The sequence below is a fragment of the Zosterops lateralis genome, assembly GCF_965231275.1.
Source record: "Zosterops lateralis genome assembly, chromosome: 7".
In the NCBI taxonomy this organism is placed as follows: domain Eukaryota; kingdom Metazoa; phylum Chordata; class Aves; order Passeriformes; family Zosteropidae; genus Zosterops; species Zosterops lateralis.
This window is the reverse complement of record NC_139767.1, coordinates 18,848,449-18,863,676: the sequence shown is the minus strand read 5'-3', so window position 1 is coordinate 18,863,676 and position 15,228 is coordinate 18,848,449. Positions and strand designations below refer to the sequence as shown.

At 36.5% G+C, this 15,228-nt stretch overlaps 1 protein-coding gene across 1 annotated transcript in view; it reads left to right on the top strand.

The window, feature by feature from the left end:
• MYO3B (myosin IIIB) overlaps positions 1-15,228 on the top strand; it is a gene marked incomplete at its 3' end in the record, with an annotated part of 190,620 nt that overhangs the window by 82,991 nt on the left and 92,401 nt on the right. Inside the window, exons 11-22 of the mRNA XM_083864590.1 lie at positions 2,976-3,072; positions 3,959-4,075; positions 4,913-5,017; positions 7,296-7,379; positions 8,040-8,242; positions 8,603-8,701; positions 9,220-9,334; positions 9,719-9,845; positions 9,989-10,199; positions 11,284-11,431; positions 11,668-11,821; positions 14,357-14,445. Coding sequence (XP_083720716.1) covers positions 2,976-3,072; positions 3,959-4,075; positions 4,913-5,017; positions 7,296-7,379; positions 8,040-8,242; positions 8,603-8,701; positions 9,220-9,334; positions 9,719-9,845; positions 9,989-10,199; positions 11,284-11,431; positions 11,668-11,821; positions 14,357-14,445 — 1,549 coding nt within the window. The remainder of the gene's footprint in view (positions 1-2,975; positions 3,073-3,958; positions 4,076-4,912; positions 5,018-7,295; positions 7,380-8,039; positions 8,243-8,602; positions 8,702-9,219; positions 9,335-9,718; positions 9,846-9,988; positions 10,200-11,283; positions 11,432-11,667; positions 11,822-14,356; positions 14,446-15,228) is intronic.

Here is a 15,228-nt window from a genome sequence, read left to right as displayed (position 1 = left end):
CCTTTCCAGCTATTCCTGCCTGATAAAATGGTAACAGAAGGGTGCTTCAAAGTATAGAGCCTTTTTCAACAGACAGTGCTCATCACTGGATTTCTGGAGTCAATCTAATGGTGCTCTTCAGGTCTCTTCTAACCCAAACCAGCCTGTGATTCTATAATAAAGTTAGGTACCTTGAGTGACTGGCCCTTTGCACCCTTTATGGCAGGTCTTTTGTCTTGTGGAGAGAATACATCTTGCAGGGATTGCTTCAGAAAATTACTGGAAACTTAAGGAAGATAACATAATATCTTTGATTTTCCTTTTGCTTAGAGTTTGTGCTTTTTATATGTTGCCAGAAAGGAAGGGTAATTGTAAAAATGGCTGATAATTCTACTTTTTATGCAAAAAATATAGTGACAGTTATTTCCCCAATTAAGTGTTTCCTTCTGCTTTTAAAGAATTTTTAATATATGTTTTAAAAGCAGATTGTGTTTCTGATGTAAAATTGTGTAAATAATTAAAGGTTACTCTGTGTATTTTTCTTTCCCACTCTGTCAATGCACTGGAGGACATAGGGTCAGTAGAAAACTGATGAGGCCAGCAGGAGATTTGAAGCTAATGTGATGTTATGCTCCTAATATCCTTCTCTTAATCGTGTACTTAGGAAAATGAGTTAAGGGCTGAAAAATATGTGCACAAAAGTATACATGTTTTACTTATGTTTAACTAAGACTAGTTTCCTTATTTATTTACATAGACTTAAAAGGAACCCTTTCCAATAAAAAGAAAATAATTAGTTTATCACTTAAGGGGAACAAACAGCGGGAGTTTAATACATAGTCAGATAACAGATTAGTTTACAAAGCCATTCTGCAATTAGACATGCTTAGGTTTGAATGTGCCCTCTTCCCCCTCCTCCTTGCATCTCTGGTAGATGTATCCCTACTTGCAGTTTATTGCAATTCAGTATTGTGGCTATGATATTTTGCTCCAGGAAGAAAAAGCCTCACAGATATGTTATGTTAGCTAAAATATCTAGCCATTGCTTTGTTAGTTACATCCTCATGAAGTAAAGGAAATGTTAAAATACTTCCTTCATTTGTAGACTGAGGGGTGCTCCCATCTCTAAATGATTTACATTATTTACGAGAGTGTTTTTCTATGCAGTAAAATAAGAGGCTGAATTCTGGTCTGAAAGGGAAGCAACACTTTAAAACCCTAGTAGTACATAATGCATCTTTACTCCTTTGAGGTTCTGTCTTGTCAGCAAAGTGTAATGTTTTTGCATATAGTGACTCAAAAAAAAAGCCCAAAAGAACCCACAACCCAAAGTCCAATCGAAGACCAGGAAATGGAAGATTTATTTGAATGGAATTCTGAACAAATTGAAATGGTTGCCATGCTGCCCACAGGAAATAATATCCAGTATAACAATTTTTCTTTCATAGCTTCTTATTTGTCTTTTTTGTCCTTTTATTGCTTCATATGTACAACATAAAGCAAACTACCGTGTGTGGGAATGTAGTGGGACTGTCAGCAAAACCTGCTGTCTTCTCACTGTTTTATTTCCTAGCTGACAAAATGGTTTGCATGGTTTTATTTAGTTACAATTCAAATAAACCACTAAAGAATAATTTTCTATAACTCATTGAGTAGCCAGAAGGAAATGAGGAAAATTAATAAAAATAGACATAAGAAAAATATGATCATTTAATATGATTCACAATTATCAGGGAAGCTGTATTCATGGCTAACACTGTTCTCCTTCCTCTTTATTAGAGGCTTTCCTTGCAGTAATTCCCATGATGTAATAGCTCTTGGATATGAAAACATTTTCATTTCTACTGAATGAAAGCTGATTAGCTTGAAATATAAAAGTGTACGTAAAGAGGGGAAATGCAATTGCCTCACTGTTCATTTTTTAAAAAGGGCCCCAAGAGCTTATGATGATAAGATTAAAGAAACCTGCTACATCTTCATATTAACCTTGAACATTATAGGTAAACAAGTGTTTCCTGCTAAGTTACGGTACAGTTCTGTTAGTGCTGGATAGAATATTTGGCCTTGTTTTGAGGTGCTTGATCACATGACTGTTACTTTCTACATGGCAACCAATGCAGAAACAATCTGTCAAGGACTGTCATTGAGGATCAATGCTAAATGTTACCCAGCAGGATGCAGACTGTATCTCAGTGGGTGTCCTTCTACTATGCTTTGATTGTGTTTGTTGTAAAGAAAAGCCTAGTTGCACTTACAGCGTTCATATTTTACACCCTCTGTGGAAGACATGTTACAGCCTCTTAATTTGTTCTGATTTCAACATGATGTGTTGCTTAAAAACATATACACTGCGTTTTCAAAGATTCCTTCAGTATAATCTGATTATAAAGGGGTTATGTGACAGTTTGTCTCTGCTGCTTGTTGTGTGGCTTAAATCTCTGGAGACAAGCCGACTGAATATCCATACAGTTTAGAATCTGATGGCAGCTGTGGTTCAAAAACGTTTTGGGACACATCTAGGGTCATCTGAGGAGGCACTTTGGAATACATCAAGGTAACAGCAGGATTTTATACTACTTACTGCTTCTAATAACTTCTTTAGATGACAGTACTATGGCTGGGCATGTGGGGGTAGCATTTAATTAAACTGAGTGATAGTTTATTAACTTAGAGCAAGGAGGGAAGGGAAAAGAGGAAGATTTTTTTTTTTTTTTTTAGTTTACTGACTGATTGAGGAGTAGTAAGTCTGTAAGTAGTAAATCTTTGCTGAACATTGATAAATAGATAGGGTTATATATTGTGGAAGAGAAGACACTAGACAGCAAGCTGATCTACTGCTTTTATAAAAGGGTATCACAAGCAAAATTACGCATTTCAGAGAGCATGCCTGTGTTTCTGCATGATAAAAACATTCACCCGTGACTTCCTTTTGCATCTTAATGTTTGTTGTCTCTAATACACTTTTATAACCCTGGTGCTCTACTGACAACTTGCAGGCATGAACGAATACATACTAGAAGACCTTACCATGTGGACAGAGCTGACAAGTACTCTCTAGATGATGATCTGGTAAATCTAGAAGTTCTCAATGAGGTACTGTGCTGTCTGAGTAGCAGCTTCTGACAATTGTACCTCACATTCTTGCCTATTTCTGCTTTTTAGGCTTCTCTTAGCAGAATGAAAATATTTCCTTCTTGCAATCTTTTGTCTTACCAAGGCAAAGGAATTCTCACGTGACTAATCTGCTGCCCTCACTTCTTTAATCTATATAGTGTCATAAAAGTAGTAGCAGTGAATACTGTTATGTGGGAAAACTTAATTATGAATTATGCTAGTTTAAATTATTTTTGTGAGTTTCCTGAAATTTGAAGTTTAGTCATAAATATCTAGATTGAAATGATTTTTTTCTAAAGTAATTGATTTATATAGGATAATGTATTACCTACTGCTTCTGGATAAAAAGTGATAAAACTATCAATTTCAATTTCACTGTATGACCTATTTGCAGAGTATCTGTAAATTTTTGCATTGATAATCCTTAAATTGCATGCCAGCAAGGAAAAGATGTAATACTAAATTGTGCTAGTGTCCTGTTTAAACAGTCTTTTACCACTACTTAAAATATAATCCTTGAAAAACTATTTTATCCTTGTTTCATGGCCAAATAAAATTAAATGGAAATGTACTGTTTGCTCTATGGAAGTGCAGCAATAATATGTACCGCCGTTTTCTCTTCAGAAGATTTGCTTCTCAGGCTGATATAAGAAAATATTCTAATTTGCAATTAGGAGTTGCCATTTAACTTAGTTTTATGGCATTAGCAAGAATCTTGAAAATATTTGATTTTGTGAGTTTGGCATTTAAAATATAATTAGAAACACAATTAGTATTTCTTAAACAGTGTTCTCAGTATATTTACAAAAATCTTCCTGAATGGGAAAATACTGAATAACTATCAAACTTTCTGTAATCTTCTCAGGATACAATTATCCATCAGCTGCAAAAACGTTATGCTGACTTACAGATTTATACTTATGTTGGAGACATTTTAATAGCCTTGAACCCCTTCCAGAATCTCAGCATTTATTCTCCCCAGGTAAGAGAGATTCCAAGCTGAAGATGGAAGTTGCTTTATATTTTGTATTAACACCGCTAACTAAAATACTTAAGTGATGCTGGAAGTTAGGAGCACAGACTAAACCTCAGCCTTTTCTTTTTCCAGAACAGCGTGGCTAAAAATTTATTTTGTACTGTCTTGTTTGTTAAATTTGGTTTCGTTTGATTTCATTCACTTCTTGGAGGCACAAATTGCACAGGAGGGACAAAGATTGCCCCATGCGCAACTGTGCCTCTTGTCTAGCTTGGGAAACAGAAGATGGTTTTATGAACCTCCTCGTACTTGCTTGCTGAAGAAGAAGAATTGCTCTGACTGAGTGTTATTACATGTCCTGTGCCATCAGCTGTGGCTTAAAGGAAACAAATTAATCAAATGCTGTAAACAGAAAGCCCACTTCAATTCCCTACAAATATGAAGATACATGGAGCTAGAAATAACTTAGTCTCCATGGATGCCTAAATCAGGGTTTCAGATAGGGGCCAGAATTCAGATTCACTGAAAGTTTCTTTTGTATAAATTGCTTATTTTCTTGATTGAAGGCTTGTTTTGAAATTCTTATTTTTGTGATACAGTTCTCTTCATTGTCTTGTGTGGGAAACATCAGAGTGCCCTCTAGGTGTTGTAATTTATGTTCTGGAAATTAGGCAGTGCCAAGAATTACCACTCCTGTTCCAGGTGATCCAGTGGAAATTCTGTGGTGTAACAGGCAACCTCTTTCTTTTGAACAGCAGGTGAAAGTCAGTGTCTTTTTATCAGTTCTTAATTATTTAGCTAAGTTGTGCGTTTTGACCATTGTGTGTATTTCTTTAAATTTAGTTCTCCAAGCTTTACCATGGTGTGAAGCGTTCATCAAATCCCCCCCACATATTTGCCTCTGCAGATGCTGCCTACCAAAGCATGGTTACATTCAGCAAGGATCAGGTAAGAATCTGTTCATTTTGGTTTAGGTTTTATATTAATAATACTGCCACTGTGCTACAGGGCTGTAATAATGTCCTGTTATATTGTATTCTGGGAGTTTTTTTCTTTAAGCCTTTTATTCCTAAGTCAGCAAAACCAGAGTAGAAATCTGATCAGATTTGGGCGTTCTGAAGAGGACACAGTGATATGAAAGGGACTGAAAGGTCAAATAAGATGATGGAGATACCTGACCAATAATACCTGGACACCCATGAAGTCCTGGCTGTTGACTCCAGCAGCAAAGTACTGCTGCACACTCTGATTCTAGGCCTGTCTTGACTTAGGTTATTTAAATAATTTACACTTGTGTAAAATAGAGTGTTCTCAATGCCATAACAGATTAACAGAGTTTGAATCACTTTTCTGTTGCAAAAAAAAGCTAAGTCACAAAAAATAGGAACCATTAGCGATTTTTTTAGTAAAATAAAGTCTGGGTCTATTATAAATGTAATAAGGACACAAATCCAATTATATAGGAATTATTTTAATGAGAATAAAATACCATGCTGTAGAAGATTTTACTATATTCTTAAGATTATAACTTCATACCTTTCTAATTTGATGTGCTGTGTATACATGAATACTCAAGGCTGATAATCATTTTTGTTTATAAAATCCCCTGATTTTACCCTGCACATCACACAATAATTAATAGAAAATGTTTTCTTAAAGTCACAAAACCAGAACAAAATAATAAAAAAACTCAAATCAGAAAATGCCAAGAAAATAAGACAAATAAAAGGGACATTGAAGAGGAAGAAAACAGGAGCTTTACTGATTGTGTGAAAGTACACTGGCTGGGAGATGGTTAATACTTCTTTAATGACTTATATGTTCTTTGATGGTGGCATTAAAGAAAACAAGTACTCATGTAGGGGTAACTTATGTGAGAACTTGTTATCTGAGGAAAAAGATTGGTAATTACATCAGCTTGTCAGGCTAACTTAGTGCATCTTTAAAATTATGTGTTTTGTACCTGTTTTGGAAATAATCTTCATTCAAATCTAAATCAGTTTCCTGTTTTCTGTTTGCAAAATATTACAGGAGCTTGTTTATATCCTTTACCTGGCCAGTGTTATGCTGGTTCTTCAGTTCTTCACATAAAGGTGCACCAGATAAACACTGTAGCCAGACTGAAAATGTATGGCTTCTCTTTGTTTTATCCATTGAGCTTTTTTTTTTTTTTCTTTTTTTCTTTTTTTTTTTTTTCTTTTATCTGTGAAGCTTGAAGGTTTACTTCAGCCTACTATTTCTCCTGAAGCAATAGTCAAGTTCTAACCAATTCTACAAGAACTCATAGGCCTTAACAGTGTAAACTGTTGTGCATGACTTCCCCAGTCACACAAAATATCATGCAAATAGTTTTCAGATGTTTGCATAAAAATGTGTGAATCTGTGAAACTGTACAGTGTTAGTATTTTAATTACATGTCAGTTGATACTGTACCTTAAGCAGAATAATATTTTTACTGGTGGTCTGCAAAATACATGAGAAAAAAAGGTAAATAATAAATGCTATTTGAATTCAAACTTTCTATGATCTGCATTCTTCAATGTTCAGGAGAGAACTGGCTTTCAACTTCCATTTTGCCCATGAAACATAACAGCAGAAAGAAGGAAAGTGATTTAGATTATTCTAGGTAGTCTCTTGAGTCTGGAAGCCTTTTGAAGAGCCTATAAAATACCATGTGTTAAGGTCTGCTGACTCAGGAAGAAGGTGGATATGTCCTCCTAGAATCACCCAGTGAACAGATGCACATTTTTCTGAAATGTTTAGGTGCTGGTTTGCTGTTCTAGCTTGAATATCAGCATCACCTACAGAATAGCCTCTCTACACAGGACTTGTTATTTAAGATTATTTCAATTTTTTGAAAAGTTTTCAGAGCAAACTTTTGGTCAGTGTGTTAAAAACAGCTGTACCCTGTGATTCATGTTAATTCATATAAAGTCAGTGGAGTGAGCTGAGACATGGTCACTTGTTTATGTCTTCTAGCCCTTCAAAATTCAGTCACTGCTTCACACATGCATCTTGGGATCAGACATTGCAAGATGCATTTTGGTAATCTAGGGAATAAATTACTACACTGAGCCTTTAGTGATCTCTCCTTTCAGAGGGGAGTTGACCCTTAAAGTATTCTGTAGTTTTGGTACTAAATATGAAATAACAGTTAGGAATAGTAATAGCAGATACCGACCATGTGGTGAGCTGTGTGCTTAAATATTTTGTTTTGTGTATTCAGTGCATTATTATCAGTGGGGAAAGTGGTGCTGGAAAGACAGAAAGTGCCCATTTGATCGTTCAACATTTGACCTTCTTGGGAAAGGTATGTTCTAGCCAATTATGTAAAATTATGAAGAAATCCTCCCAACCGTACCCCCATGTTCACTTTATTTAATCTTTAATACTTAAAGCTGCTCATGTGAATTGTCACACTTGATTTAGGGACGTAGTAATCATGAATTTGAGAGAATTGAATCAACATTCAAGAGTATGACTCATACCAAGCCAGTCAATAGTTTTTTAAAGCGTAGGTGCCGGATTCTGAGTGTTCAGTACCTGTAGTTATGTGCAGTGTTTATCACATGTAACATTGTATATTTATACAATAAAGAATGACAAATACCACTGTGGCTCTAATCTTAGAAGTTTTTATTCATTTAAATGTTATGAGCAATGCTATTAGCACAAAATAATGGGAAAATTAACCATGTCGGCTTAACCCTGAGTAGACATCTTTAATCTACTATGGCTTTGGTACTCCTGCCTAATTATAAAATAAGTCAAAGGTGGAACAATTGCAGAGAAAGAAGAATCTGTGTTTTGCTACCTGTGGGAGATTTTCTTATCAGTTTGTTGGACCTCTTTGTAGAAATAGAAAGGTTAGCGTGAGAAAAGGATTCTTTGCTTCTGGAGCAAGAATTGGATTGGGGGTAAGCATTATATTCTTTTAATTATCATTCTGATTTGTATCTCTTCTGTCAAGGCCAATAACCGTACTTTGCGTGAGAAAATTCTTCAGGTGAATCCTCTGGTTGAAGCATTTGGAAATGCCTGCACTGCCATCAATGACAACTCAAGTCGCTTTGGAAAATATCTGGAAATGATGTTTACACCTACAGGAGCTGTAATGGGGGCAAAGATTTCTGAGTATCTACTTGAAAAATCAAGGGTCATAAAACAGGCTGTGTAGGTATATTAATTGTCTGTCCTATGGCATTTCTGTAGTGTTTGAATTGATTTAATTTTCAAAAATTTTGCAGTTTAGATACTTTTCTATATTCTGCTAAAAAAATAATCCTTTGCTACAGTGCTATGACAACAAGAACTCCTTTTGGAGTAGAACCCAGAGCCACTTAATTCTTTGGGGAAATGTTGTGTTCACTGAGTTTTCTGTTTCACAGCTGCTGATCCTACATTATTAAAACAAGTGTGAGATTTGCTACCTTGCTTCAGTGAGCTAATTATAAGAACTACTTTTACATTCATTGTACAAATGCCACAAGAATAAATGCTGGTGCTTTAAAAGGATACTTTTTTTTTTTCCAGGGGAGAAAAAAATTTCCATATATTTTATTATATTTATGCTGGCCTATATCATCAGAAGAAACTTTCTGAATATAGACTTCCTGATCAAAAGCCTCCTAGGTAACTATCGCTCACTTGTTTTAACTGCTCATTGTAATTACCTATTGATCAGCACTTGCTTTCAGTATGATGCCTTAAATCTCTCTTAATCCTTCTCCATTTCTTAAGGATCTTTTTTAATCCTCCCAAGGTGAGAAGAAGATGGACACTAAGGCATTAAATTATTTGGATTTGTTTGAGTTAAGTTGAATAATTAAAACAGGAGGAGGAAGAACCAAGCTCATTATGTAGATATGTTTTGGAGGTTTTTAATTGGTGTTTGTACTTATGGGTGCATCTGATCTATACTGGGTGAGAGGATGTGTGTGAAATGGTGGTAACATTATTAGACATTAACAAAGAATAAGATGTTAATGCAACAGAAACAAAAGCTTCTTATGAATTAACATCAGACTATATAATTGAAAGTTGTTGAGATAAATGTTCTTTCCAGTTACTGAGGCACTTACATTTAAGTCACTGGAGCTTGTATTGACATATGTGGTAGTCTGACACTTTCTTTCTCCCACTCTGTTTAGATATATTGATAATGAAACTGGAAGAGTAATGCATGATATTGTTACTAAAGATTCCTATGGAAGACAATTTGAAGCAATTCAGCATTGTTTTAGAATTATAGGATTTACTGATGAGGTAAGAGATTCAGTTGCTAAACCATTATTGACCTTATTTAGGAAAACCACCTCCAATGCTGCTCTTTGGTTTTGTGGATGTACAAAATTTTGTGAGCCACAAAATCTCTGTTATGATAGAAGTGAACTGTAAAAGTGTAACCCCCACTCAGGCAAGACCAGCCTGAGGTCCCAGTTAGTACTCAGGCAATTCTGTTGCACTATTTCCTGTGTAAATAGAAGCTTACCTGTAAGCTTACTTCTATTACTTGTAGAACTCAGAAGTTTCAGCAGAAGCTACAAGCTTTAATATTCATTCCAGTGCCCATGTTTTTATTTCCTGGCCTAAATGTGATGTATGTATCTAATTAAATTCCTTAAAAGTGCTTCTTATCATCTTCTACAGGAAGTGTACTCAGTGTACAGAATACTGACTGGAATCTTAAATACCGGAAATATTGAGTTTGCTGCTATTTCTTCACAACACCAAACAGATAAAAGTGAAGTTCCTAACCCAGAAGCCTTAGATAATGGTATACACTTTTTAACATTGTCAGTTCTGTATATGCTATTTGACTCTATTTGTGATAGTCTCTAGCTCATGGTAGCAGTTGGTCAGTGCTGGTGATTTCCTCTTCACAATCACAGTTGTGTGTCTTTTTCCACTGTCTTTTAGCTGCTGCACTACTAAGCATTGGGTCAGAAGAACTTCAAGAGGCCCTGACCTCCCACTGTGTTGTAACTCGGGGGGAGACAATTATCCGAACGAACACTGTGGACAAGGCAGCGGATGTGCGCGATGCCATGTCTAAGGCACTTTATGGCCGGCTCTTCAGCTGGATTGTAAATCGTATTAATACGCTACTTCAGCCAGATAAAAATATATGGCAAGTTACACATCACTGAATCATGTGTACTTACTCTGCATATGTCTGATGGGTTCATCCATTTGTATATTTTTGATTTCGCAGAAAGAGTGCTGTGTTTATTTTGGCTGAGGCTTCAAAATGGCTTTCATGCTGTGATGCTGAATCCTGTTTCCAGGACATTAAGCCCATCATTTTCAAAGAGCTGAATAGAATTTAGCCACTGAAGTCAATGGAAATTGGGTGGTTGAAGTGCTGTACAATTTTTTTAAAAGATGCTTCCTATGTAGTGAACATGAAAATCATACAGAAGGCTGATAAATACTTGAAGTACACTGAAAAACTTCAGTATATATTCATAGTCCTTACAGTTCCCCTGCTTTTGTAAGCAAGTAATAAATGCAGATTTCAGATTATTATTGTGCTGCTATTTGAGATATGACTATTTTTAAATTTTTTTATAATTACAGAAATACTAGACTGTGCATCCTTATGATTTCATTGCCAGGCACTGATCTGTCTGGTTTGATCTTTTGAAGCTGTAGAGATTTCAGAAACAAGGGAACCTCTCAGGTGATGCGAAAATGCCTCTGATCTGAGATCTCTACTTGCTACTTCACTATGTCATATAGACATATTCTCATCCATTTCAAGTAGTTCTGGTAGTGACTGAGTGGACTTGAGTTAGCACACGGACTTTTAACAGTTCAGCTTGTAGCAGCAGCAGATTTGGTAATTACCCTTCTGAATGAGTGTAGCAAAAACATACCATTAAACCTTGACACCTTCTCTCTGCCTGCAGGAGCAGACAGTAGGTTTTATTTGGGATCTGCCTAATGAAACCCCTTGTTTCAATATGGCTGCTAGGTGTCTTTTACTTCGTACCTATGATTTTCCTGCCTTTGTGGAAATTTGCAAGAAGCGAGTAGAAAACAAAAGTCTTAGCAATGCTGAACAAATGCACAAGTAGTCTTAGGTTCAGACATACTATTCCTCCTTTATTTTTGCAGCAGAGTGAATCAGTTATGCAATCTTAGTTACCAATTAATTTTTATTCTAACTTAGTGTTGCCCGTGATAAATTTTGTTTGTATTTTCCCATGCAGCAATGCTGAAAGTGGGATGAATGTTGGGATACTAGACATATTTGGATTTGAGAACTTCGCAAGAAATTCTTTTGAACAGCTGTGCATAAATATTGCTAATGAACAGATCCAGTTTTATTTCAATCAACATATCTTTGCATTGGAGCAGGTAAATTCAACTCTGTTGAGGTCTAGCTGAATCCAGCATTCTACACCATAATTGTATCCAGGAGGACTTTATAAAATGATTATGTGATTTAAATGTGAGATAATGACATCTTTCTGTTGAAGTTTTGCAAATAATGTTGTTGAGGCCTATAAAGCATTGCTGTGCATCATAAATGCCCTAATGATGATGTTGCTTTTACTGTTCTGGTATTAAAACTGTGCTGGTGATTTTTGTAGATGGAATATCAGAGTGAAGGAATTGATGCCACTACAGTGGAGTATGAGGACAACCGTCCACTTCTGGATATGTTCCTTCAGAAACCCATGGGTCTCCTGTCTCTGCTAGATGAAGAAAGTCGATTTCCTCAGGCAACAGACCTAACTTTAGTTGGTGTGTGCAAGTAAAACTCTGGGGAAGGTCTGGGAAATTATAAATGTATTGTAGGTGCAATGTCATCTTTATTCAAGTTTTCCTACCCTAGTTGTCCTGAGGCTGTGTAATTTCATTTGACATTCTAAGTATATTTTTCATTGTGCTTCATCACTTTGCTTGCATGTTTTCTATCATTTTCAAACTGGACAAGTTGTTTTAAGTATCAGGTGTCAAGAGTTTATTGTTTTTCCAGTGTTACAAGAAAATATCCCATGTCTTATCCATGTATGTGGGGTACATCAGACAGTATTTATCTCCATTTACTGATGGGAAGGCTGAGACATAGTAGAATCTTGTATCTAGGACCACCCTGTGAGTAGCACTAGTGTTGAAAGTAAAATGTAGACCCCCCAGGCTCCTAGGCCAATGTTTATCCAATTAGAAAATACTGCTTCACTCTAGATTATCTCGTCATAAATAGGAAGCGTGTGTTATTTCTGGTATGCTATCTGGCTATTTCCTTGTCTTCATGAATATTTTACATACATTTTGACAGATTTTGGTGCCAGCTTTAAAATATGCAGCGCATGCCATGTTTAAAGCTGTTGTCTTGCATTTATTTACTAGAGCTTCCTTCTTTCCTGCAGTATGAAACAGAGTTCCATTTCCTTCAGTGGAATGTGCTGCAGAGACCCAAACTTTTAGAGAAAAATAACAGTTTCCAGTTAAATTGCACAATACATGTATAATACAATACATTCTTCATTACTGCTAGGCTGTGCTGAAATTGGAATTCAGATCACAGATAGAATAAGTACTATGGTTTCATTCTGCTCCTTGTCTTGGTTTGAAACACAGGTGTCTTCCAAGGAAGGCAGGAACTTCCTTTGAAATGAAAAATTTCTCTTTCTCTCTGAATTATTATAGCTTTGAAATTAAGAGGCTTTCAAGCAAAGATATGGGAAAAGGAATGACAGTTCTTTATTTATATATATACATATATATATGCATATGTGTCTGTATAACAAGGCAAACAACAACAGTGGCAGCCGCAACAAACCAAACCAGAGTCTGGTGACACCTTCCCTGGTGCAGTTACAGTCACCGCGGGCAGGGGGCGCTGCTGGCTCCCGGCCGGGCGGGGCCGGTGCGATGATTCCCCTGTGCCTGCAGGGGGCGCTGTGGCCGAGCTCAGCCGTGTCCCCGCACGGGGGAATGGCGGGAGGGCTGGGTGATGAAATGGGCTGCAGCGGGAACTGTGCAGAGGGGGCTGCAATGGCAGAGGTTGACACAGTCCAGGGTGCGCCTCCAACACTCCTCCTTTGTGTACTGGAGTTTTCTGCCTCCCTGCGGGTTGTATAAGTCAGTTAATGCTGAATATTGAACTTTTCCTTCCAGAGGTAGTTTCCCTGGTCCAGTGCTGATCGGCCTTACTGCTGATCTGTACACAGCACAGCAGGATCCCTCAAGCAGGCAGCAAAGTGGGATATTTTGCCCTATCCAGGTTTGCCAGACAATCATTAATTCCACCACTCTTTCCCAGCCCCCAGAAATTCAAAACTTAGTTATTTTTGCTTTAAATATGAGCCAAATTAAGTGGTAATAGAAAGAAAAACCTAACAAAAATATTAATGGATTCTAACATGAGAAAACACATTTTGATAATATTTTCTGATGCACACAGCATGACAGAGAATGTTATCAATTGATTCTGCACTCAGGTCTCTAGTTGCTTGTTCAGGTAAATTAGTATAATAGCAAGTTTCACAGTGTAAACACTAATTCTTATTAACATGGGTTCCTTTGGATCCTGCTTCTTTCCAGGGTTGTTTCCCTGGCTCAGCAGGCAGGAATTGCTGTCCAGGCCCTCAGTGTTGGACAGACAGCACTAATTTCATTACAAAATATTAAAAAGCCTACAAAATATCACAGGTATAAAAGACATTTTTCTTAGAAACTGGTGTTCCTTTTTCTGTCAACTCTTTAGGAGTAATCACAGGAAACAGAAAGTCTTCTTAGAAGAGGTTTTATAGAGAAGCTTCTTTTTTTCAGTAGAAGTCCAAAGGTACGTGAGAGACAGTTCCAGACTGAGCACCATAACGTATCCTTAAAATGTGATGCACAAAGCTAAATGAATGCAGAAAGGAAGATAGAGAAAATACAAATAGTAGACATTTAAGTGACCATGATATATGCACAGTTTTGAATGGATGGATGGATGAGAAGTAAACTCACTCCAAACCCTGCATATACATAAGTAAATTCATTCCAAAACATGAGAAATCATCACATCCTCTCATTAGGTCTTCCTACATAATATTTTTCCAACGCACAAAGGCATCCACACACAGAGATGTTTGAAAGACAGTCTTACTGGGCTAGTTTAAAATGAACTGTTCCATTCAAATGTGACAGCTTGGTATTTCTGAGCAATCTGATAATATGTGTTTATAGCAGTTCTGACTTCTTGAGCAGCAATTTAGCAAACTAATCAGGATGAAGATTGTAGTTAATCACTCTGTCACTTAAACGAACATCTTTCTCAATGTCTAGATAAATTTGAAGATAACTTACGATGCAAATATTTTTGGAGACCAAAAGGAGTGGAACTGTCATTTGGTATTCAGCACTATGCTGGAAAGGTGAGGTCATGGGATTTTTATTTAGTTCAAATAATAGTGCTATGGTCATTACTTGTTTTTATCCACAGTTTCTGCTTTAAGATTTTTCCCCCTCGTTTTAATACAAAAATGATAAAGTTTATGCAAACATACACTCTACAATGAAATTTTTATGTGTAGCAGTCCATTTTGGAGCCTATCCTTAGGGCTCTTGCACAGATTGTGTAGACAGTGAGCATCTTTTTTCTGCAAGAAGCCTGGCCTCAGAAATGCCAATACTCCAGTCATTTCAAAGGAGCGACTCTCTGGAGCCAGGGCAGGCTGTGTGCTTGGTAACAGCATGTGAATTCCACAGTAATTGTCTGTGGCTGTATATAAAGTATATGCATAAAAAGCAATGTAAACCATTATCTGTAACAGAACTTAAAATCCTCTAGAGTGCATTGGAAAGATTGGGGGTTGCTAGTAGACCTGTTTTCTCATACTTTGTAACATCAAATTTCTTTTGTTCTCAGAGGTTCACATTCACGTATTACTTTATATGGGGAGTAACAGTCCAGTGTTCACCATTACATGAGCTTTGTTTGTGATTTCAGGCCCAAATATTTGTTCACAGACAAAATCAAAATAGCCAAGTTTTATGTAGTTATCAATTAAGTCTCATTTCTGGATCATTATAAGATTCCAAAATTTTAAGATATATTCTAGTAACTTCAGTCAGGCTTTCTGTCTTGTTAAGAATAACTATTAAAATTCACACAGTTTTAGTACCCACATGGCCAAATAATAAAAACAATACTGGCC